Genomic DNA, 26,208 nt, shown 5'->3' with positions numbered 1-26,208 from the left:
CAGTGTAGATTCCCACCTCGCCACATCTATTTCAAAGAGTCATCATCTGTCTTTCTGCCTCTCAGACTCTCTGAGTCCTTCTCCTTTCTGTCAGCCCTGCCCATCCTTCCTGGATATGAGGTCACGACAGAAGTACCAGAACAAAGGATGGGCTGCAGTCATCTTAACTTAAACCCTTACAGCATATTGTTTGCTCGCCCTTTCTCTTTTTTTGTCCATGTTATGCAGAAACACCGCAGGGAAAATCAGCTTGTACAAACTATAGGCTTTGGTTAAAGTTAGCAATGATGTGCAAGTAAATCTGCAGAGACACAAAGGTTTTTGTTGCACTGAATTCAGACGTGTACTTAACTTTACTGTGCACTTAGATATTATACAATAAGTCCTCTACTCACAGATTTATTTTATTCTAGTTGTTTTCAATTGAAATAATATTCATGGATTATTATTATGATTATTATGGAATTGTATTTTGTTTCTTATGCTTTTCTTATGTGATTTATGTGACTTGCCTGCTGTAATACTCCAATTTTCCTCTGGGATCTATCTATTTTATCTATCAAAAATGTGGTGATGTGCAAAACATTGAAATGTCATATTTAATCGAAAATAACAGAAAAAACTTGTATTGTTTTTTGTAAAATGACATGCCCATTTTCAATTTGATGTTTGTAACACATTCCAAAATGTTGGGCAACAAAAAAGTGGAAAGTTGTTAAATGCTTAAAAGACAAAACCTGGTAGAGCATCTCACAAATAGTTAAAAGGTTAACTGGCAACAGCTTAGTAACATAACTGGGTTTAAAAAGAGCATCCCAGAGAGGCTGAGACTTTGTGAAGTAAAGGTGGGGAGGGGTTCACCACTCCATGACATACTATGCTGGCAAATAGTGCAACAATTTAGGAATCATGTTTCTCAACGTAAAATTGTAAAGAATCAGAGAGTCAGAAGAAATTTCTGTATGCAACGGACAAGGCCGAACAACTAATATTGGATGGCCTAGTCACATTTCGACCCATAGTCACTTAAGTAAAAACTAGATACCATTTCGCAAGAAAATTCAACTGACCTGTCTCTGTCTCAGTAGTAACATGTTTTAATGTCAAAAGATATCTCTTCTCTCTGTTGGTGTTGAATTATAGGTCTGGTTTTACCAAAGATAATCTGCAATAACTTTCTCTGAGGGTCTGTCCGGATTCATCAGCGCACACTACAAAAGCCAGCCTCCGTGATGGTATGGGGGGTGCATTAATGCAACATGGCATGATGCATGATGGGTACACATTTGTGATAGCACCATTAATGCTGAAGGATACAGTTTTAGAGCAACATATGCTGCCAAGTAGACTACGTATTTTTCACGGCCTTGCTTATCTCAACAAGACAATGCCACAAGACAATAACACATTCTGCACACATTACAACAACGCAGCTCCGCAAGAGTCTGGGTGCTAAACTGGCCCACCTGCAGTCCTGACTCGTCACTGATTGAAAATGTTTGGCACGTTATAAAACGTAAAGTACGACAAAGATGAATTGTTAAGCAGCTAAAATCCTACCTCCTATCAGTAGGGATGTAACGATGCATCGTGACACGATTAATAATCGGTACAAATGCGTGACGACTCACATCGGTTGACAGAAAAAATGAATCGCGATTCTTGGCGAATGCGAGAGAAGTAGGATATATTCTTTTTCACAAGTCACTGGTTGGTGATTTTTTTGTTCAAAGTCAGGCATCAAGTCACGTGACTCACGTCACTACGTAGGTACGGAGCACAGAGCGAGGGAAGACATGGCGACCTGTGTGGTGGCATTTTGGATTCCCTATATACACAAATACAACCATGAGAAACGAACAGACAAAACCAAAACAGCATGTAAATATTGCAAGAGACTGCTAACACATAACGGCAACACGAGCAACGTGCAGCAGCATATTATACGCCACCACAGTGAGAAGCAAAGTTACGCCCCCTCAGGCGAAAACTGCACATCACACCAGTTAACAGCAGTTTACTGTGAGACTGTTTCTAAAGAAAGCAGAGATTTGTCATGTGTTTTGTTGTTTAAGATGTAATTTGCACTTTTTATAAGAACACAAACTGTTTGAGAGTTTAGGTAAAGAAATATTTTTTCTTACAAATAAAAAGATAATTTTATTTGGTCATAATTTGTCTGTAGAAAAAATCGTATTGTGAACAAAAAATCGTGACTCGAATCGAGTCATTAGTGGAGTGTATCGTTACATCCCTACCTATCAGTCAAGAATGGGAAGAAACGCAACAATGATACTAATCAACAGCCAACATGGACCCTGACTCTGACCTGAATGTAACAGGGCCTAAATAAAGCTAAATTAAGCTGTGTTTACACTACTATTCCATGTCAAAATGGCTGCTGTGAAAAAGGTATGTTGGTCTCCTCAGTTCCCAGGTCTACGCTTACAGTGTTGTTAAAAGAAGAGCTGATGCAACAGAGACGTAAACATGACCCTGTCCCAACTTTTTTGAAACGCATCTGTTTTGACTGTCAGTCTCTCATAATAAATAATCCCAGGTCCACGCAGTCCGGGAGTTTTTATCGGTACTTTATTTCACTATTTGGTCCATTACATGTCAAGCTACTTTCTGAACCTTTGCTTAATCTGGCTCTGGGTAGTATTTCAAAATAAAGGTCTGTTTCTCTACTAAACATTAACAGCATTGAATTCAACACAGACATATGCTTTTTCCAAAAACAATAAAATAAAGATGTATTTGTGCTATTTTTAATTAAATATGGGGTTTTGGTCTTTTGCCCATCATCACATTTTTACACAGTGAGACCATTTTAAGTGCAAACAGGGTTGTAATTTAAGATAAACTAGTCAGCTATCTTAAATTATCTAGTTATCTTAAATGAATTTAAACTAGTTTACATTCATCCAGGCAGCTCTTAAACAGTTTATCTATCTAAAATGAGTTAAAGAAGCTGCAAATGTTAATTATGTGAAATAAACATTCAAGTAAGCTATGGCTAGCGATTCTCATTCACACAACCTTAATTAGTATCATTGGTAACACCTGTGTTTAGCTGCGTCACACTACAAGTTTCACAAAAGCATGTGTGTTATTTCAGGTTATGTCAAAATGGTGGTTGTGAAAAAGGTCTTGGCTGGCTGGATAGACAATAAATGCTAACAAATTGTGTCCACAAAACATACCAGATGATTAGAAAGTGAATTAGACTGATATAGAAATTGTACTTTTAGGACTCACCACTAAACTAAAACACATTTCTTACATTCATGGGGGACTTTTTAACGTCTCTTGGACAAAATCTGTGAGTATTTAAACGTCTTATATTATGGGTTTTTCCACATACCTCCTGGCTTTGATATGCTTCTTGAATTGAAATGACCCTCCGGCCGTCCCAGCCCATCTCTCTCTGCTCTCCCAGCCCGGGTTGAAAGGAGGGGAGGAGGGGGGGAGGTGTGACTTCGAGCCTACCGTCGACAGCCTCGGAGTTTAGAGATCAGTAAAAGATGAGGACACTGAACGAGAGAGAAGGGATTAAAGTTCAACGTCAAGTCGAGGAAAAACGGAGAATCGACAACTCAGCAATGAAATGTATGTCTCTGAGTGTGCGTTTAACTCTCAACTAAACCCTGACTGCGAGCATCCCGAGGTAAGTTGAGTTAGGACAGGACATCTGGGGGAAACTAGACTGCTTTAATCAAAGGCACGAACAGACTAAATACATCTGCGTGTTGTAGTTAAATGTGAAGAAAAGTTTGATTATGTATCCAGTATGTGTTTGTGATTTTTTTTTTTTAAATATATAATTTAATGTATAAAAAGGTAAAGATAGTTAAAGGTAGAGGTAGTTTGGGCCATGGTCCAAGAATAAGCATGTAAACAAACAAACAAACAGCATCATGGTGTATTTTAAGGACTACATGTTTCCTATAATTTAACTTTTCTGCAAGTATATGCTAATTTAATATGAGTGAGAAAAACTAGATCAATCGGTTAACAGTCCATCAGACACCATGATATATGATATATTGGCTTCTTTCTGTGATAACACTCATGTTCCTCACATCTTCCACTGCAGTCGAACACGGTGGATCTGCTGACACTGGACTTCTTGCTCACTCCTGACATCCAGTGTCAGCAGCTGGCGCTTTGAAGATGATCAACCCTCAGATATACCTCCACTACAACTACACAGGCAAGCTGGACCACCGGCCCAGCGTCGGCACAAGCCCTGGCACCGTGAACACCAAAACCATTGTCTTCCTTATTATATGCATATTCATTGTGTTGGAGAACCTCACTGTGCTGGTGGCCATATGGAGAAACCACAGGTTCCACAACCGCATGTACTATTTCATCGGCAACCTGGCGCTGTGCGACCTGCTGGCTGGAGTCGCTTACCTGGTCAACCTGCTCCTGTCAGGAGAGAAGACCCTGCAGCTCTCACCTGCTCTCTGGTTTGTAAGAGAGGGAAGCATGTTTGTAGCACTTGGTGCCTCCATTTTCAGTCTCCTGGCTATTGCTATAGAGAGACACCTGACTATGATCAAAATGAGACCATATGATGCCAACAAAAACTACAGAGTGTTTCTGCTCATAGGGACCTGCTGGCTGATCGCCATATCTCTTGGAGCTTTGCCTATCCTAGGCTGGAACTGCCTGGACAACCTGCCCGATTGCTCCACAGTCCTCCCTCTCTACAGCAAGAAGTATGTAGCTTTCTGTATCACAGTTTTCATGGTTTTGCTCTTAGCCATGTCAGTGCTTTATGCACGCATCTACATCCTGGTTAAGTCCAGCAGCCGAAAGGTGAGCAAGCACAGAAACTCTGAGCATGCAATGTCGCTGCTGCGCACCGTTATCATTGTAGTTGGAGTCTTCATCGCCTGCTGGACGCCCATCTTTGTTCTGCTCCTGGTAGATGTGGCATGTGAGCAGCGCTGCCCAATCCTCTACAAAGCTGATTGGTTCATCGCAGTGGCTGTGCTCAATTCAGCCATGAACCCAGTCATTTACACTCTGGCCAGTCGGGAGATGAGACGGGCCTTCCTGGGTCTGGTGTGTGGCATTTGCTACAGAGGGAAGACTTCTGTCAATGGCAGCGGGAACAAGCAGTCTCTGGATCCCAGCCGCAGCAGGAGCAAGTCGTGGAGCAGCCAGAACAACCCCAACCAGAGCCAGCGGAGCTCCAGGCAGGCGGAGCAGGAGAAGGAGGCAGACACAGCCCATGGCGAGGTCTCAGTGGTGGCAGGAGGGGCTGCTCAGGCTGCCCATGAGAGTGACAGGAAAGACTGAAAGAAAGGAGCAAGCTATCTACAGTAGGAAGGTGAGGGCGGGCCTAATCTATAAACTCATCAAGTTGTGATTAATACAAAATGAAGGATTTCTTCACAAACTTGAGGCAGAGACTGCAGGGCAGTTGTTTTTCCTTTGTGCTTGATATTGATATACATGTATGCATCTTCCACATTTGGGACGCTTATTAAAATGTCCACACTTGGCATTAGACTGATTATTGTATGACACAATAAATGTCACTACCTTTGTCAAGTACAGGTTATATTTCATCATTGTCCAGTGAGAACCACATATCTCCAGATTAGCTCAGTTAACAATTAATTGAAAGATTAACTCTTTATTAATTAATTAACAACTACTTGAGGATCTGGACGTGTGTGGTTTTCATTGAGTGATGACGGTTTTAAAATAAACGGTGCTCTTACCCTTGACAAAAAAAAAAAAAAACATTTACCTCTGTGGTTACAGATGTGACCATTTAAGACAAATAAGAAGTGAAAAATCACCTGCAATGAATTAAAGTGCAATTATAGTTATGCAAAATAATGTAATGAAGAATGATTGTAGACAATTATTAGTGTAATTACAAACAATGGGAACTATTTATTATTCTATGCAGTTTATTCTGTAATTTAGTATTTACTCAGTAATCCTACAGTATACTGTGCAGTTGCTGTAATGAAAACTGCATTATAAGTTGTATATGTGATGTAAATGAGATAAAAACACACGTTGAACAGTCCAACCTGCTATCCTTTTCATTGTATCAGCATTATGTTCAAACTACATATGTGGTCACGACACAGAGAATTAATGTAGTCAGTGTAGTTCATGCAGCATCAGTTTTTTTATGATGCAAGGGCCCCATCTGCTGGGTAATAATGGGAGTTAATATCCTCAATGCTGACCAAATATCTTCAAAATGTGCTGCATGTTTCATCTCCATTTTAGTACCAAGTTGAACAAGTCGTGAATGTGCGTTTGTCTGTGTTTGTTGTTTGATTATTCCAGACGTTTTGTATCAACTTTAAAAAGCATGAAGCTGGTAAAGTGAAGGAAGAGGCATGTGGATGCAGCATGTGAAATGTGCAGCTATTTGTATGATGCAAAATATAATCTTTGACACAATAAACTAAAAAGGAGAGTAAACATACTGTGTCAGGATCAGCTCTTGCGTACAGTGTCCTCATCATTCATTTGAGAAATGATTTAATTCTAGCCATGCAGGTAGTTTAGATTTTCTATGTCCAGGTTTAGATATAGTATTTCTGCATCCACCACAATACAAGGAAAGCAAATAGATTTCTGTTTGTGTTGCTCCGAGTATTGGCCAAAGAACATTAAAATGTTCAACAGCAATAACAAGTTACAGAAACAGTTTTATTCTGGATTATATAAGGACAAAGAACTTCTTAATTTTGTACAAAAGAAGATCTATGTAGGATTTTGTGGCGTATAGTTGCTGATGGCAACCCTCTTTCCTAGCATGAAGGAGAATCTACAGAGGCCGCAAAAACACATGAAAAACAAAGGCTCTTTCTAAAGCCAGTGTTTAGTTTGTCCATAATGGGCTACTGTAGAAACATGGCGGTTCAACATGGTGGACTCTGTGAAAGACTGTGGCATCTATAAATGTAAAACATAACAAAAACATAGTGATTTTTATTTTTCAGGTTATTTTGCATATTATATTTCATTTCTGCCATATTCTGTAAATAGATTCGCCTAAATGTTACACACTGGACCTTTAAAACCTTTAACAGTGTGCTCTGTGGATTATCCCGACTAACAAAAACATTGTTTCTGGATATTTTTCCATCTACACTAATATAAACAAAAGCTTTCTGTAGGCAAGATATCACTAGAAGTAAATGAGGGAAAAGTAAGTTTCTATATAATTTGGTTGAAGCAACCCCTTAAAGTTTTAGACTGATGACACTGTGGCTAAATGCTGTAATAAACTCAAATATGTTATTGATTATTACAGCAGAGACAACAACAGAGGTTCTACACATTCACGGTTTTATTGCCAACAGTCATACAGAATAATGATAAACCCATACAACCAAAAGATTAAATCTGTAAACATCATTTGGACTTGTTTCTTTGTTTTTATTTCCTTTTTTTTTAACTATACCTGTTCCAAAATAGTGAGTTTCTGTGTGATTCCCTCCGACAAAGATTTATATTTAGAATCTGGAAATGATACATTTATAATATATAATAGAGAGGGAGGGAGGGAGAGAAAGATAGAGAGAGAAAACAGTACTCTCAAGCAGCAACACGCAGCAGGGCAAAACACAACCTCTAGTGAACAGGCATGCCCCATTGAAGATCAGCTATTGCACTTTGAAGAGAGAGAGAAAGAGAAATAAAAATACCATTTGTACAAAGAAAAGGCACATTTTCATCAACAGAAATCTGGAAAGAAGCCATGTTCTTTTTGTGTCCCAGCGTGTTTGGTTGTATAATTTCTTTATGCCACACACACAGCTAACTGTCATGTTATCAGAGAGATTCAAGTATGGAGTTGTTCCTGCTTTATATGCTTTGTTCAAAACTTTGCACATTTTTGCCAAAGTGATTACTAGAAATGTGCTCTTCAGAAATAAAGACTAACCGCAACAGAATTCTTTACATTAGCATAGTGCTTTTGTAAAAATTTAGCGGATTTTTCCTTCTCCCAAGATATTAGATTTGATGAAATTATGTAACAAAGAATTGGACAAAGTAAAAGTTAATGGCTGATAACTGTAAAAAAAGAAAAAGAAATGATTCTTATATGTTAAGTGTTTCCTTTCAAAGGGACACAAGGAATCACGGAAAGTCTTAAAGTAAAATGTATTTGGTGCTGGATTTTTTTACATTTTTTTTAAAACAATCCCAATACTGTTCTTTGCTAAAATATATGTTGTGGTGAGATGCATGTACTGTACACTCCCTCTTGCAGCAAAATACAGGCACGTTATATTACATTGCATCTGTCTTGTCAAACTCATTGAACACATGCTGATTTTGGTTCAACTGAAGTGGTCCAGTGCATATCAAATACAATGCCCCATTCATTTGGTATCCATCGGAGGACTGACAATAGTAAGGATGAGAGCATTTAAAAAGTCTGTTGCCAAAACTGCTGTGTACTATTTCTATAAGCCATTTCAAAATTTTGATTCCCACTCTACAAAAACTGTCCGTACAACCGAAATGCAGTAAACTGTTCTGAGGAACGATTGTGTACAGTGGACTGCAAAGTGCAAATGAACTCTGACCTGTCAAGCAATAATGGTTGAAAACTTTCTTCCCCCTAACCCTAACTTTCTTCTTAGAGTTGGATTTTCCACTGGACTGTAGAGAATTGTGAAAAGTGAGTGTGACTGAGAGGGGTAAACAAGCATTTCTGTGATGACATCTAGTGGCAATAAAGTAGTATTGCCATAAGATTTTCACACGCATCAATAAGTGAAGGTGATCTAATATTAAACATTCGGTACTGAGTGCACATTGTGTGGACTCAACGTTTATCTAATTCGGGCTCCTAAGTCAAAAGTGTAAATTAAGCCTCAACACATTAGTAATTTGTCTTGGTACAACTGACACAGATGATCTAACTGATCTAACTTTCTGATTGTGCTATTCATTTGTGATTCAAATGTGATTTATTCAAATGATAATTTTTAAAAGTTCTCAAAAAACAAAAACAAACAACAACAGCAACAAAAAAAAAAGTAAACGAAAATGTAAATTAATAATGTGAGAATATCCATTGCATGACTCAAGCCCCAAAACTAATCATTGACTACACACCGAAAAGAAGAATCCGGGAGGAAACCAATTCAGAAATTATCACTGGTTGAAAAGCATAAATATTTTACAGTGTCAGCATACACAAGCACTTCTTTCAAATAAAGGGGCATCAAGGTCTACGAACAATGTCCACAAGAACAATTGATTTCAAGTCATGCGACTGCAGTGACACAAGAAAATACTTCATAAAAAAAAAGTTTATCTTTAAAGCCATTGACAGCACTATGGAGGATGTCTGTTTGCACCCCAACACTTTGTGACTACTGCAAAGCAAAAAAACATTCAGTTCTAATCCCCAATAAAAGCAGATTTAATATAGTGACTAATTGAGTGAGCTGTCACGCTATTGGTGAGATTAAAGGACATTTTTCCTAAATTATTTCATTATAAACAGCATTTGTTGTCCAAACTGTTTTTGTTTCCTCGACCTCTTAGCCAACGGTACCTGTAGAAATGTGGTTGTGCTTGACAGACAAAACTAAAATTTCAGGTTTTTATTCTAAAATACTCTTGTTAACACCTCTTTGAGGTTTGATTTGCACTTCATCTAAACTACAAGAACAATTGTCTTTTTTTCTTTTCTTTTTTTCATCTTTTAAAACACCAAATCAAGATATTATGTCCAAATGCACCTATGTCTTCTCAAAAATATAGCATTTCAGTCATCACAACAAAATAATAACAGTTCTATAAATATTTTTTTTTTATCTTAAACAAATCTTGCGTCTTCCAGTGCCTCCAGTAAAGTAACAACGGGCCAATTTCCCCAGAACACTGTCAGCGCATGGAGCCTTTAAGCATTTTCTCTTCATGTTTCATCTTCAAGTTTCAGGATGGTACTGTAGGAGAGACTGTCCAGAGCTTCCTATTTCCCATCAGGCATTACAAGCATCACTGTTTCCTTCCAACGGGCTGTAGGAGACACAGTTCACTCCCAGCTGACACAATCGGCAGATTGTTGTCACGGTGATGGCCAATAAGATGGCTAATGCTGTCAAATACATGATCTTTTGTCCGTACCTTTGAAAAGAGAAAGAGATGTTAAATGTCTGTCTTCTGGTTAGAAGTTCAATTTTAGAAAAGAGTTTTATTTTCTTATATTTGATGCATTCATACTAGCTCAGTCTTTTCTATCTACAGTATCTCCCTGAAATACACTCTACATGTCTTTTAACCCCATCTTACCGTGCCCTCAGGGTCCACCAGCAGTAGGTGTTTGGCAAGTCCATTGTGCATGCCTGTCAGTACGTAGGACCCTGGGTTGGTAGTGCTCTTACGAACCAGGAAGTCCCCATCGTCTTTCAGCAGTTTTTCAGCATCACGGCGGCTCATTTTACCATGGTACCACGTCTGGCCCTCCAGCTCCTCCTGTGCCCGGAAAGCCAGCGAGCGGACAAGAAGAGGGCTCGAGTTGTCCACGGATGCTGCCTTGTGAAGACCAGAAGCCTGGGACTGGGCTTGCCCTTGGGACGGCGGATGAGACTGCGACTGAATGGCATCCTCGAAGGGCTCTGGTATAGGTTAGGGCAGTGCCAAAGTGATAAATTAAGACAGGAAGGATACCTGTAGCACAATTTTTAACTTGATATCCTACAGATGTGAAATACTAGTAAAAAGACAACTGTTGGGGAGTCCCATTGTCACGGTAGACTAAAATACACGCCACATAGACACAGCATCTTTGGTTTGAATCTGGCTAAAGACTTTATTGCATGTCAATTATTTCTCTTTCTCCAATGTAATGACACTGTTTTTGTTTTTGCTATGGAGTAATGTTTCTATGAATGAAACTTCAGTAAAGCACAGAGAGACACAGTCATGCACTGAAAAAGGCAGCGAAGAAGTAGACTGCTAGCAAGTCAATATGGATGCAGGTTTTAAAACATTAAAGCACATTTGTTAGACATCATGGATCCACAGTGAATTTTGTTAAGCAACGCTGAATGCAAAAAGACAACTTAACCTCTGGAAAATGGACTTCCAGGAAATCCGGTGACCTCATGTTGCGCTAGTAGCAACAAACATAAATCAAATGATGCTGTTTTTTGAAGGATCCTGACCCTCATAAACATCTTGTTTCAGCAGGAAATACACCACATTAAAGACGCTGAGATCCTATTTCCTATTTTAGGATCTTTGACACTTAGTCATTCAATCCTGTTTAAGCTGAATGGTATAAAGCAACCAAAAAAAAAAAAAAACGGAGTGGTGCTTGAACAGCATTATATAAAGATATATGAGAGAAAGAAAGGAAACTTTCTTTCTCTCATATATCTGGTCTGTAGGCCAGTAGAATAGCAGCTACAGAAGGAGAAGTTGATCAAAAACAGAGCAGAAGATGATGTGCTAAATATCAAATTAAATAAAAAAATGCCACAGTAATACAATTATTTTTGATACTCCTAAACAACAAAGATATCTTCTTTCACTTTTATGACTGACTAGTATAGGTAAATTAAATTATATACACTATATAATAACCTATTACACAGTATAATACTGCAATTAAGTATTTATTTAATAACTTTCAGAATCAATAGACTGAATTTTCCCACATTGTATTGTCCAGTAGACTGATTGAATTATGACTTTCTGTGACGCCAGTACTGGAGTTTGTTAGTAACAAAGTAAAATGTGACCTTTAACAGTCGAGGAACTCCAGTAGGTGGACAATGACGCTGAACTTGGTTTTTATATAAGATCAGTCCACATTTGAATAGTATAGTTCACTGCTCACATGTAATTTGTATCAGGGATTCGTCATAGTTACACACATCTTTACGTAACTGATCTTTCATGCATAATAATAGGAACGCTGAGGTTGAAGTTGAAAGGAGGAAAGAATAAAGCTGTGCACTGACATTAACACTGTCCTCCTATTGTCTTCATACTGATGCTCTGTTATTATAATGCCACACTGAAGTCACTGAGAAACAAAAGCCAGGAAACCCCTATAATTAAGAACTCTGATTAGAAAGTCATATTACGAATGCAAAGATCCTGTTCAGATACTAGCCTTCAACAGGTTAGTCCTAATGAGCGCTTCCAAATCCACTATTCAAATCACACGATCAGTCGACACTGAAACTTCAACTACATGCCAACCAACACTTACTCATGTCAAACAGGTCCTTCTGTGGGCTCTCTTTGGCTGCAGCTGCCATACCCTTTGTCACATTTTCCGCCTCTGCCTGCAGTGCTGCGAGCACCTGGGCGTCGATCTGCTGAGTGTTCACATATGCAGGCATATCTCCTGTTTTTGGTGCCTGACCTTTACTCTCAGGCATGCTGCTTATATCAAATGATCCTACAGAAGACATGGGGAGAAACGATCAGAGCAACTGACTTCAAAATTGTGTCTGCAAAACATGTCTTATGTATTTAAGTAGTGGGAAGAATGGATTTCCTTACCCTGTTGTATGAATATGGGCTTTCTTTCATCGCCCCAGTTTTCTCCACAGTGCCGCCCCTGGTAATATGTCTGATCTACTGAACCTGGGCCCATCTGATGACATAAAGACACACGGTTATTAATCACCATGAATACATATATGCATATGAATGCTGTAGTGTAGAGACCAAGATTATAGCATTGGAAGTGTCTTGTCTCTGTTTGTAGTCCAAATATTGCACCTTCTAAGTCAACCAAAATATGATTCTTATTTTCAGGTGATTATACAAACAAAAAAAAACAAAAAAAAAACCATACAACATATTTAACAAAAAAAAAAACATAGTTATGAATATTATGTTCTATTTCTTACATATTCTGCCCTCCTAAATCTCCTAAATCTAAAACACTGGATTAATTATTTTATTGAGATTACATCCAGATAAATTGAGTGGTACCTGACAACCATCTGATGCTGCGTTCTGATTGGTCAATCGGGTGTCAATGAAGCCTCCAGGGGGTGGCATCTTGCCAGGGATGTTGTTATAGTAAGGATGTTCTACTGACTCCTCCTCTTCCTCAGTCCACTGTAACTCCTCCATGTTTAATACCCTGAGAAGAAACATGGCTTGATAAAGAAACTCAACACTCTGTGTGTGTTAGGGAATATGTACGTCGCGTTACATATGTGATGAACGCCTCACCTGTCATGTGTGGAGGACAGTTTGCTTGAGGGACACTGCAGGTACTGCTGGAAGCGAAGGTCAAAGGCCTGACCGATGGTGCTGATGACGTCCTGGGCCAATCCATCGGAGCACTCCAGGATGTGACATGCTGACGAAGGTCAGAGCAGCAATTTTCAATGAGCATGTTGCATGTGAGATATGAGACTATAGAGTTTTAAAGGAATGAACACCTACCTCTTCTGTTGACGGGGTCCTTTGCTACATAGGCAACAAAATCTGTTGTGTCCTAAAAAAAAAAGAAGAATCACTACTATAAAATATGGTAACAACTTTATACCATAGCCTTTATTTTCTGGTTAAGTCACTTTGATTACATTTATAATAACAGCAATGGAAAATATGGACTAACTATTTACTAATACAGTAATACAATGTTGTTGCCATGTTTAAAGATGGATAACAGCTTTTGTAACAAGTCTTTGGTAATCAATATACAGTATTTTATTAAGAGTAATTAAATCTAGAACATATCTACATAGTATGATATAACTCTCTGTAAATAAATGTAAGTATGTAAGTGTGTTTAAAAAAATCACAATTAATAAAGGTAGTATGACAATATGATTTTTGATGAATAATAATAATTAAAAATGTAATTGCATTCAAATGAAATCTTCTTGTTTTCAAGTAGTTTAGGTCTTCCTTATCACTAAGACACTTACAGGGTCACCACCTGATGCAAAGGAGATGGACTGCATGTGATGGTTGGCTATGATCTGTCAAGAGTAAAATTACATAATATGAGTTAGCAAATGTGTTCATTCCACACGCACACACACATAATTTAAGATGTATATCAGAATTTGGTTTATTTCTTTGCAGTCTGGTATCTAACACACCGTGGTGGAGCCATATTGGAAGTATTTAACTTTTAGCAGTTGCCAGTTTGATGAGAAGATTGACACAAATTTCGCCAGTAGACGCAATTAGCTTGGCATAAAAAGTGGAAGCAAGGGGAAACAGTTATCCTGACTGTTTTCTTTCAAAATATCAGCACCTCTAACTCTTTGTTTAATGTGTACAGAAATGAAAAGGTGTGGCTCTAAACAGACACACATCTTCTATTTATTTCTCAATAGGATAACACCATAAGCTGTTTTTGTCCCGCTGTTTCTTCGATAGCCTAAAATGAACTTTAGTCAGCGAGCCATCACTGCCTGCTTGCTTGAAAATAAATCTAATACGCAGCTAGAGTAATTTGTGTTTTAGACTCAGCCTGCTGCCTAGTCAGCAAGAGTCAATGAAGGTAAAAACCAACAACTAGTTTAGTTGAACTTTTCTTGAGCTGTAACTTCTTGAGCTGTTGGGTGAGTCATAGATTTGATGCTTTGTCAACAGTTTCTTTGCACTCAGGGTACTCAACATATCCGAAATTTGATTCTTTAGTCTCTTTTGAGCTACTATGTGTTGAAATGCTGAATTATTTACTTTGGCTCCATCTGCTGGCAGTATCAAGAAGGACACTGGGGGTAGACAGCAATGAACAGTGCAACCATCTTCCTCTTTTAACTGTTCTTTTATAAAAATAAAAAAAATAAACCTCCTTAAACAAATATCCCTAAAAAAATAAGATTTCCTCTCTCAGCAGCCTCAATCTGGACAAATGTCCTCTGATCAGTGTTTTTCATCTATTTCAGCCGTTGGAGGTTCATTTGACCTTGGGGGACACATGCTGTGTGTGTAGTAAATATGTGAAAATAATAGCCCCACTTACTTAGCTACTCACTGAGCTTTCAAACTTATCCAATGACCTTCTTCTGTGAATCCTTTAGGTAACTTTTTTGCCTGATTCAGATTTACTTGAGCAAGAGCAGCAGCTAACACATACAGTATATGTGGTGGTTGAAGACAGTCTCATACAATGGTGCTGCTATTTTGTCAAATGTAATATCATAAGAGTAATAATTTGTTTTTGTGTCATGCATGTGGCTCACAGAATCCTATGGCTCTTTAAAAAGGGTTGCGCACTGACCTGTTTGCCATCGGGGGTCATCAGGTTGAGGCTACTGGTGGAGATATTTAAATTTATGGACATGCCAGCAAACTGTAAGTTGCTCTTCCCGAGGATACTGGACAGAGCTTTGGACGGTGGCTGAGAGGATCAGAGGACACAGACAGACACAAACAAAACAAAGTCACTTTTTTTTACCAATCACACAGCACATCATAAAGGAATAATTCAACATTTTTTGCTTTCTTGCTGAGAGCTAGATGACAAGATCGATACCACTCTATATTTTATTCGGAATATGAAGCTACGGACAGCAGTTAGTTAGAAAATAAGTTGTTCAGCTTAGTGTAGCTGAGCACAAAGACTGGAAACAGGAGGAAACAGATAGCCTGACTCTGTGCAAAGGAAAGAAAATCCACTTAACAGCACCTCTAAAGCTCAATAATTGTCATACTATATCTCTAGACTATTTCATGCAGTGACTTCCTGGAGTCTCCACTGACAATCGATCATGAAATAATCTGGCACATAACCTCCTGTAAAACCAGAACTTAGTTGTTTTTACACTTCAGTTTTTATACAGGTTAACCCTCCCGGGTCCTATCAGTTGCTTTTGCAATCGTGAGTGACTCCAGAGGGTTAAACAAAACAGATATAATGTGTCAATTATTGAGTTTTAGAGGCACTGATAGGCTGATTTCTTTTTGGATGGAGCCAGGCTAGTTGTTTCCCTTGTTTCCAGCTACCAGCTGCTGACTGTAGCCTCGGCATACTTCTTGAAAATGCTGAATTATACCATTAAGGTATAATTTCACCACTAGCAAATTAATCCAGAGGCGACATTATTATTCAATATTTGCATTGATTACAGTTTGGGCCATGTAGATTTCATCTAATAAGAGGGGGTGTTAAGTGTTGGATACTCAACATGCTGTCGTGAGGTGGTGATTTTGCCGAGAGGAGGCAAAGACGCCAAATAAAAACGAGCCAAATCCATTCAAAATTCTCAGTACGAAGCCGAGCAACCATAGTGCCATCTGTCACACAGCCAAAATAACATTATCTTATATCTTACGTCTGTTCTGAGGGAGAAACTGGTCGGCACTGATTTTGTGTTATATACTCTACCCTGACATTTGAACAAGCTCTAGAGAGCGGAGTAATGCTTCATTTCACACCCCACATTCAGACACACTGTGGACACACACCATGTACACGTACGCACACGCACACACACACACGCACACACACACACACACACACACACACACACACACATGCGTGCACGCACACACACACTAGCTCAGCCTCCTGATCACAGATATTGTGCACTACATGAGTCACTAAGCACTGTGCGCGGTGTGCAATGCATCGTGGGCTGGAGCTACGCCCACGCACATACAGTCCCATACCTCTTCATCTCTCTTCTCTCTCCTCAGCATCTCTCCTCTCTAAGTACAATCTCTCTCTCTCTCTCTCTCTCTCTCTCTCTCTGTCAGTCTCAGTTTTCCCTCTCTTTTTACATGAAGGAAGGATGAGAGAAAAAGAACTTACAGAGGCGATGCTATATATAGAACCTGGAAGGGTAAATGAATATCTAATGCTGTTTCCTCTTTTTCTCTCTACTGTACCTTTCACTATCATTCATTTTCTCAGCTCTCTCAGTTAGGGCACATCACTTCTCCCGTAATCACTCCATCTCCCTCCCTCCTTCCCTCTCTGTCCATCCATGTACCTTTCTCTTCCGCAGAGCTCCTTTGGTCCCTGGAACAGCCTCACACACCAGGCTGATGGCTTCCCTAGAGGGAGGGCGAAAAGGAGGATGAAGCCAAGATGGTGACCATGGAACAGCCACAGAATCACAGTTATTTTGGCATTAAGTTGGACTGTATTTACAGACACTATTCATACCAAGCGTGATCTCGGAAAGAACAAGAGTGCACAGACAGGCTAACGGCTCTGTGAGGTTGTACATAGGCACAGCAGAGCTCTTTATTTTAAAGACATTTCCGTTCTCTCATATTAGAATATTTCAGTTGTGACGGCTCATTGCTGAAATCATTTGTATAGGGAATGTTTGTCAGGCAAACTGTCTGGTATATTTTATTTCAGGACACATTACCTGGTATATGTTCTATCTTGCTGTGCTTTTTAATCATTATGCGATCATTTAATATTTTAATCCTTTGGGTGTTTCCCCACAAATGACTGTTTTTGTTACAGATAGTTGTATAATCAGATCTGTGAGTTACTGGACTATTCGGAAATCTTTGGGAAATAAAATGCTGGATGTACAGTAAGTTTATATATTTTTCAGTCTTGTCATAATTATGAATATATCGATTAATTATATGTCTCTTAAAAATAAATGAAAGACAAAAAGTAAATAAATACACTTAAAGAAAAAAGGCTGTGTTTACAATATGCCTGAAGTCTGCAGGTTGTTACACATAAAATGAAATCACCCGGCCACAAGAGACTTGAGTCAAGATTCAATATGCAGTGTAGAGTGTTTTATATGGTGCCATAGGGAATATTGCAAATGCACTGCACCTCTTGAAAGCATGCAACTGTATCTGTTTTACAGCGTTACACATCACAGAGTAAAACTGTTTTTTTAAGATGTGAAGTGAACTGTTTTGTCCGTGTTATCATTAGTATGTAACACAACATTATGTGGATTGAATGCTTTTTTTAAAATCTGGATAAATCACACAATGCAGTAGGCTGTTTTAGAAAGGGAGAAATCAAAATCTATAGAGAGAGAATCCACTGCTGTGTGGCCTTGGAAGCTAACGTTAGTCTGGACTGACTTCGGGAAGTCAAGCATAAAAGTGGACATGACACAAACCGATTCACTGTTGGCCTTTGCCTCACTGCACATTGGTCAATGATTTCAAAGATACACATGGAGTCACAGAAGAATCCATGCAAACAAACCAAATTGTAATAGCAGGCCGCCTAAATTTACTCTGAATATATATATGATATAGATAGATTCTTAATGATATTCTGCTTTTAATGCTAAGTTTAATGCTAAATGTAATGCTAAGTTTATCTGCTGAGGCAGTGATTTATTGAAAAATAGACCAAACTAAATGTATTAATTACTGATATAAGGTACTTGGGCACAGACAACAATTCAGGAGCTTAACGTGGAAACACTAAAACATTTAGTCACATCAAGAAGTTTTACTAACAAAGCAACAAATGCCATTTATGCTCATACTTTCTGTTTTCGCTCTACATGTTTGCTGCTGTTCCTTATTTCTAGTTGCTCGTCTGCCCCCAAACTTTTTTTGCCTGGACAAGCTATTATAGAGTCACAATTTTTCAGCTTCTTAGTCACTTTAGTCCTTGTGTATTTGCTAAAGTACACCAGTTATAAACATGACAGAAACACAAGTAGAGTTAGCATCAGATCTGTGAAGAGTTCAGTAAATAACCAACTTGAATTTATCTCAGATTGGTGAGAGTCGGGCATGCTGTCATCACAAAATTAGCCGCAGTAACTTCAATAATAACATTAAATGCAACATACTGTATATATTATACGTTAGCATGAAAGTAACAAGCTCGCATGGTAGCAAATAGTGAAAAAGGTTTTCATCAAGTCCATTCATGAAATGAATGAGTGAATCAGAAAAGGTGAAATATCTTAATCTTATGGTATGAATTTGAAATTTAGGTCTTTGAAAGTTCAAGTTAATTTTTTGCCAAATAAATCTAATAATGTGGTGTGAAAAACAATTGTAACAGTAGACATGAAACTGGGTTCAGACTGTCCTTTACCATGGGTAGTTACCATGGCTCCATATTAGGAATGATGGCGTACTTCTAGTCAGAGCCATAACTTTTATAACCTTTATAGATAGAATCAATTTGGACACAGATATAATCTTCAATGGTTTTCAAAGGTATCTACATTTCATATATATACACTTTAAAGTGGTGCCATTTTTTATGTGCTGTACATAATGGATAGTGATGAAATTATTAAGATCTCTATTGCTACATTTTCTGATTTATAATCAAAACATGGACCATTAAATAAGATATTTACATTTCAAACCTCAGACATATATGAACTTTTTTTTACATAAAAATAGGTTTTATATAACTAAAAATGTGCTTATTAATTAAAAATGAAAAAAGAAAATAAATTATTTTGCTAGACATTATAGCTATTATACTGAGTTGTTATTATGAACAAATATTCGCCACTCTTGTGCGTTCATTGTGGGTATAAACAATAAAGCAGAAGGTGGAATAATTGATTTACCAGGCTTTGTTTCAGAGGAAAGAGTGGACATACCTTGTAATTTGTGATCTTGTGGTGAAATCCAGTGACCTCATCGATCGAAGCACTTCTATGCAGCCTAGATACTGGAAAACAAAAACATAAAATCCAGTGTGAAATACATATTTAATGAAATGTCAGAGGTTACATTCAGATTTTCATGACTAGGACATCGTCATACAGAAAAACACCTCACAGCGGATTTGTTCACATTACCAATAATAAACTTATCCTAAAATCCACTTAACTGCCAAATCACTACAACATGAACTTAAAATTATCAAGGCAGGTGCTTATTCCATAAAGGAAAACCATGAAAAGTGGTTAGCTCAGTGTGTTGGATTATTAGATTTACATGTGTATTGAAAAATGTGAATCGCTTATAAATTCTCCATACCAAATAATGTTAACTTAACTTACTCCTCCATAATGTGAAAACAATGTCCTTTAGAATTGTTGTCTGTCCTTTTAAACTTATATCTTCAGTAAAATATTGTGACCTTTTCTTGTGAAGATCACAGAGTTTCAAATGAGAACAAATGGCCAATATGGATCTTCTACAATGTGGCCATAAATGTCAGTCTAAAATGATATCATACAATATATAACAATAAATCCATGAATACGGAATCAAAGTATTGGATTTGAAATTCAGACTTAACCCTATTGATTTTAATTCAAAATACTGATTGAGCTCCATGGCTGAAAGCTAAAGTCTATAAAACTGTCCTGTCAACAGGGGCTTAGGATCAATTTAACTTCACTTTAACTTGATTAATTAATTAATTCTGATTTTAAAACAGAAGCTTCCCTTCGAGACAAACAAAGTGTTAAAGGTTAAAGGTACCTTTCATAGTTTTTGACCACTAGTGGTGTAGAGTAGAGTGTGCAGCAGCACAATACAAATTACAATTTCAGGGTAATCCACTGATCAACCAAGAACCTTCCAGAAAAGGCTGTGAAGAAGAACAAACCAGCTGCTGTATGCCATCTACATTTAAACTGTTTATATCTTTTTGTATTTGCTACAATGTTTATATATTTTTATATTTACCATACTTTCTTATATCTCTTAACATTTCATGTTTATTGCTTGCTTTGCACCGGGGGTATGTCCTGTACATATGGCAGTGTTGACAATAAAGTTGATTTAACTTGACTTGATTTGATTTGACGAGAAAGGAAATGCATTAATTGTTTTGATTGTTAGGACTCAATGACACATAGAAACCATTTGGTAAGAAACACTTTAAGGTACATCTGTTTGTTTGTTTACAATATACTGTAGCTCCAGAGGGCAACTTAAGTTATTAATCTTGCTTTTTGGTATACGCTATATCCATGCAATGAATGTGAATGAATATCAAATTGATAAATTTCAGTTATCCCTTCATCCCACCTTCAGCTGCTTGTGCACGTGTAAATAAAAATGCAGGCAGACCTAAATCTGTATTACATCAGCATTTAAAAATAGAAACATCCAGCGGGAGTCTGACACAAGGTTGAAGCAAAGTTGGGATAGAACACAAGTCGGTGCTTGTTCAAAGTGATTTAGAAACTGCATCAGTGTGTTACTATGTCACGTGAGGTGACTGTAGTCTTCCTGTCCCATAAAACCATCTTCAGTACCAGCCACCTACTCACATTACACCTCTTCTGATTAATATTGCACAGACTGGGAACATTTTGTGCTGACAAGTTCCTATCGTATCAGAATCACATTCATAATATGGCTGTAAACAAAACAGACACATGCAGACACACTAACGTTTCTATTTTTAATAGGAGGGAGTTATTAGAATCATAACTTTCATATTATGAAGCCCCTTCTCTCCGGTGAGCATTTTGCAAGTACCAGCAAACAAATCCAATTTTGTCAACATGACGTTTGCAAATATTTCAATGTTATCTATTTTTGGAACCGTGAGTTTCAAGTGCACAATTCGGCAAGGCCAAAAATATATCAAACAGTTCTAAAATTGGTCCTATTCTGAGCACAACATGAGGACATTTTTCTCTCATGCTGTAAAACAAACAAGCGAACGGTTCGCACAGTAAAACTGAACTTCAAATTAATTATAATCAATGGGAGGCCAGCTCTGAAGAGCCCGCAAATGATCCCAGTGAACAACACAACTTCTAAGTGATCAACATGCACTAACAAAACCACAGGCACATGCACGGTACTGGCACACAGTAGAGTTGCTTACTGGAGTTTAGATGCGTTCATTTAAACATTTCCAAATGTAACATGTGGCTATCATATGGTTTAGTTGAAAACTAAACATGCTGTTGTTCCATAATGTGTACAGCTGCTACTTTAGTAACATAATATTATATACGGTCCAGTTCTGCAGTCTAGACAGGAGATGTCAGGTGAAGAAGTTCAATAAACATGCTAAATGAGATCAGTTGATGAGCTGAGTATGAATAAATGTTGTATAACTGGACAAATCTGCACCAAATAAGGGATGATGAACAGGCTTCTAATAACAGATTATATTGAATCGTTACAATATACCAGCAATGCAAAAAGGATGGTGATTATTTGAAGTAAATAATTAATGGATCATGTGACTATTTTCCTGTGAAAGTGGATAAAACCACAGAGAATGACTTCCCAAATCTTCACCTCTACCGAGCTTTGTTATTGTAGTCTTTGACAGGACAAAATCCAAAACTGAATGTGCATTTTTTTTTGTGCATTCTTTTGGGATTTTTTTTTTTTTTTTTGCATAAACACATAGCTAACATGGACTAAAAGTGTGAGTGTAAACAGTGTCACTGTCAATCAATGTCCCTTCGGAGTAATGGTGCATGATGTGCGAGGAATGACCACATGACGCTAATTAAAAGTGCTGTGAGCATAACACCACATTGAACTCAATACACACAGGACTCAAAGCACAGGCAAAACAAGGGGTGGTAGTTGGGGGATGGGGGGGTGGGGCACAGACCGGGGAACCATTTCCCCCCCTCTCACAGTGTGGATGCTTTCAGCAGCATTGACTGGACAAATAAGCACTCCCGTCCTTAATGCAGTTAATGGAATGTCACGCTGGTCACAGATACTGTAGGCTTTGTTCAGGCAAGTTGTAGTATGTGTCATATGATGGCGATCATCCTGTGTAACTTGATTTGGAACATAACACATTTCAATAAGCAAAGCTGTTCTGTATGCTGAACTTGCTTTTGTTTAATGTGCTGCGTAAATAATAAGACTTGTATGTTCAGGCTGATGCACACTCCTCAGTGGTTTGGTCCGTTTTCTTTCATTCCCTTCATACATCGAAGAGCCACGGCTCAGCATCATCACTCCTCATTCTAGTGACTCATTGCCCGGCATGATGACATTCACAGCTCTCGTAGTTGTGCGCCAACTTGTGCTCCTTTCAGTGATGTATGATGGCCGAACGACATTGACGTGAGACACGGATGCGATGAGACGAGGACACGCGCTTGCATGTCTGTTTTTTTGTTTGTTTTTTTCAGATTCCACCATTTCACCATGTCTAAAAGAGCTAAAACAGCCATACAGCTCATAAGGATGCACGATGTACAGAAATAACACATCACCATGGTTACAAAAGCATAACCCTGCAGCTCCCCATACACAAGACAGAAAGAAATACCGTCATAACATCAATGGAAATGTTTACAGCATGCTCCAAATGACACTGATAATTGCTGTTTTTGTTTCCCCATCACAGATTTTCCTCTACTTTTCCTCACTGTTGACCTTCTCTATTTCCTGAATTATTCAATGTCTATTTTGTCTATTTCTGGTCACTGCTCCTTCACTCGGCTTTCTGCTGTAGCCAACCTACATACACCCACTCAAGGGCATGTTGTGATGGGCCACTGAAGCTACATTATCTCTTCTCCCCCCCCTCTCTCTTGCAGGTAGAGCTAAGCTTGAGTCATTGAAGGAAAAGAGAGAATGGGCAAAGAGGGAGAGGACAAAAACGCAACTAAGACAGGGGGAGACAGAGAGACCACCAACCTTTACAATGTATGTCACTCCTGGACCAGAGATCTTCTCGCTTGAGTGTAGCCAACCTCTGGAGGGTTTGCTCACCAGTCCACCACCTCCACCTGGATTCCAGTCCACTCTGCCGGGCTGGAGATCGTCCAGCCTGCTCTTCTTGCTCATGCTGACGGCTGACTCCAGCTGCGAGCAGGGGGTTGAATGGGAGGCCGAGCTGCACAGAGAGCCGCCCACACCAGAGGCTGCTGTTGCCGCTGCAGCTGTTGCTGTTGCACTGGGGTTTGGACCACTGGAGCTGCCTGAGCCCGATCCCCCACCCACCTGCAGCTTAGACACAGCCAGGTCCTTGACAGCCGAGGGCAGACCTTTAATGCCCAGCAAGCTGCCCGAGTTGCTGAATTTCAGGCTGGACACCTTGTTGATGAGGGTACAGAGGGTGGTGCCTCCATCTTCCAGGTGGTCAGAGCCGTGGCTGGTGGGGGTGCTGGAACCAGTGGTGGTGGAGGAGGAATGGACCTCAGTCGGGGGTGTGTAAGATGTCTCGGCTGCAGACTGGGGGGTCGCCGAGACCTTGGGGTTCATGGACAAGCCGTGGAGAAGCTCATCGACGGATGTTACTGACTCATTCCTGAAGCGGTTGTATTTGGTACGGTGAAGCATACCCTTCTCTCTCTTGCTCTCTCCCCTCTCTCCACCAACCGACACGCACAGCCTGCCTCTTTCACAAGTGTGCTGGCAGACGTGGCTGAGCCGTGCTGATTACCCTCTCCTGTAACATAGCAGCAGCGGTACAGGCAGCAAACGCCTTTTAGCAATCACAGGCCACCTGACTGTAATTTTCTCTATTGAGGTTACAGTGGTGGTTGTGTTGAGCTGCTGCTGCTGCTGCTGCTGCTGCTGCTGTCGCCAAAGTCCAATCTGCTCTCAATGAAATCCAGAGCTGCAATCCAATCCGTCAGTGAGAAATATACAGACACAATCCATGGAAACACAGCATTGAGGCAGAGGAGGAAGAGGATGGAGAGAAAAGGGTCTCTAACAGGCTGCCAGTGTTGTGGTGCAGCTTGTTTGGTTTCCAGCGGTGATGCTGCTCCTGCTGCTGATTCTCTATTCTCAAAAATCCAAAAAAGTAAGAGAACAGAGAAAGGTCTATGTTGTAGATGATCACGGATACTGCGAGGGAAGAGCAAATACTCTCTACTGACTGCTGCCTGCCTGCCGGCTCAGAGCTAAAGCATGACTCACTGATCTGAGAAAACCTTCTCAACAAAAGGCTTGCTGAACACTGCAAATCACTTCCTGTCGGAGGGAGAAAAAAAAAACCTCCCACTTACAGCACACTAGAACCAATCAATTTTTAAATTCCCCAGTCTGACATTTATTCCCTGTAATTTATTCCTTATTATTTGTTTTTCCGAGAAAAGGAAATGAAGAAGGAGAGGAAGCTTGATTCTTTAACTTTGGGTCATAATCATTCATAATAATTTGACCGAATTCATGTTACGCACAATACCTCACAAAATGGGTGAAGCCATAAAAGTTGCGATAAAAATGACGATGACACGCACACACAAAAACTAATCACAGAAATGATAATAAATAAAATAAGAGATGAAAACTAGCATCCATTTCACTGATGGCTATAATCAGTGTCTGCCACAATACAGACGTCTTTGAATCAAGAATTAAATCTATTTAAACGGTTGATAAAGATGTCATTTTCATTAAAGGGCATAAAAGAAACCTCGATAAATCACTGAATGCAACGATACAGTAACATTTTATCATGACCAGAAATACGCAACAGCATTAATATATTGCCCATGTTCATTTATACTAGCTGCAGAATATGGGCAACATCATTCCTGCTTTCAGAAAGCTATGACTAGTTAATACACGCATAAAATATTTTGAATCAGGCATTAATGCAAAAAAAATTCATAAAGCATTCTTTGTCCATAAAATTGTTCCGCGTCTAATGTGTACGGCTACTTCTCCATCAGTATTCTGCAACAAAGGAATAAAACATTCAGTTCACAACTAGGAAGTAGATGCAATCTCACAGCTTGTCTAAAATACCCAGCAAACAGGTTCAACTACATGAATGATACTCAGAAAAAAACAATATGAATGGCATGTTTCTCAGGCAGATGAGTCAATGAAAACAACCAGAGGGATAACAGAAAAAAAAGCCCATGAGTCTCCTTAAAACCAGCAGCAATGAAGCATCTTTGTCTTCCCGGTAGCAGTAAGCACACAGCCATTCATGTAAAATGTCCTCAGGAGCATCTAGCAAAGCCGAAACACTGACACTCATTCATAAGCAGCTTCCGCTCTCACTCTGCTGCAGATTTCGCACTGCAGTCCCTCCCAACATCTCTCTTTCCTGCCTGGCAAATATATATATATATATATTATATATAATATATATATATATATAAAAAAAGAGACAGCACGTCTGCCTTCTCTCCTCAGAAAAAAAAGAGGCAAACACAAAAGCAGGGAAGAAAAGGTAGGACCTCGCAGAGCAAAAGAGGAGGCAAAAAAGACGAAGGAGAATAAGAGCGGAGGACAAAAAAAAGCATGCAATATTTAGTCTTTTATGTGAATGAAATAGCAGGCTGGCATACCAATGTTTCTGTGAATGGAAGCGAGGCCTTTCTGCCTCTGCAAGGCAATCCCTTGGGATGGCATGGTCTTATCCAATGA

At 39.0% G+C, this 26,208-nt stretch overlaps 2 protein-coding genes across 2 annotated transcripts; one reads left to right on the top strand and one right to left on the bottom strand.

The window, feature by feature from the left end:
• Window positions 1-3,149: 3,149 nt before the first annotated feature.
• Window positions 3,150-5,522, top strand: s1pr3b (sphingosine-1-phosphate receptor 3b). The gene is made up of 3 exons (XM_010742830.3): window positions 3,150-3,325; window positions 3,420-3,670; window positions 4,100-5,522. Exon 3 carries the CDS (start codon window positions 4,177-4,179, stop codon window positions 5,314-5,316), a length of 1,140 nt encoding a protein of 379 aa, XP_010741132.3. The 5' UTR covers window positions 3,150-3,325; window positions 3,420-3,670; window positions 4,100-4,176; the 3' UTR covers window positions 5,317-5,522.
• Window positions 5,523-8,305: 2,783 nt separating this feature from the next.
• shc3 (SHC (Src homology 2 domain containing) transforming protein 3) lies at window positions 8,306-25,910 on the bottom strand. The gene is made up of 12 exons (XM_019275525.2): window positions 23,515-25,910; window positions 19,527-19,597; window positions 16,947-17,010; window positions 15,233-15,352; window positions 13,923-13,976; window positions 13,435-13,486; window positions 13,219-13,348; window positions 12,973-13,126; window positions 12,535-12,628; window positions 12,239-12,430; window positions 10,309-10,634; window positions 8,306-10,143 (listed from the first exon to the last, which is right to left on the bottom strand). The coding sequence occupies exons 1-12, from the start codon at window positions 24,157-24,159 to the stop codon at window positions 10,015-10,017; spliced, it is 2,031 nt and encodes a 676-aa protein (XP_019131070.2). The 5' UTR covers window positions 24,160-25,910; the 3' UTR covers window positions 8,306-10,014.
• Between the last annotated feature and the right edge of the window lie 298 nt (window positions 25,911-26,208).

This window comes from Larimichthys crocea, chromosome IX (genome assembly GCF_000972845.2).
Source record: "Larimichthys crocea isolate SSNF chromosome IX, L_crocea_2.0, whole genome shotgun sequence".
Lineage (NCBI taxonomy): Eukaryota > Metazoa > Chordata > Actinopteri > Sciaenidae > Larimichthys > Larimichthys crocea.
The sequence above is the reverse complement of the archived record's forward strand: the minus strand, read 5'-3'. Positions and strand labels throughout refer to the sequence as shown.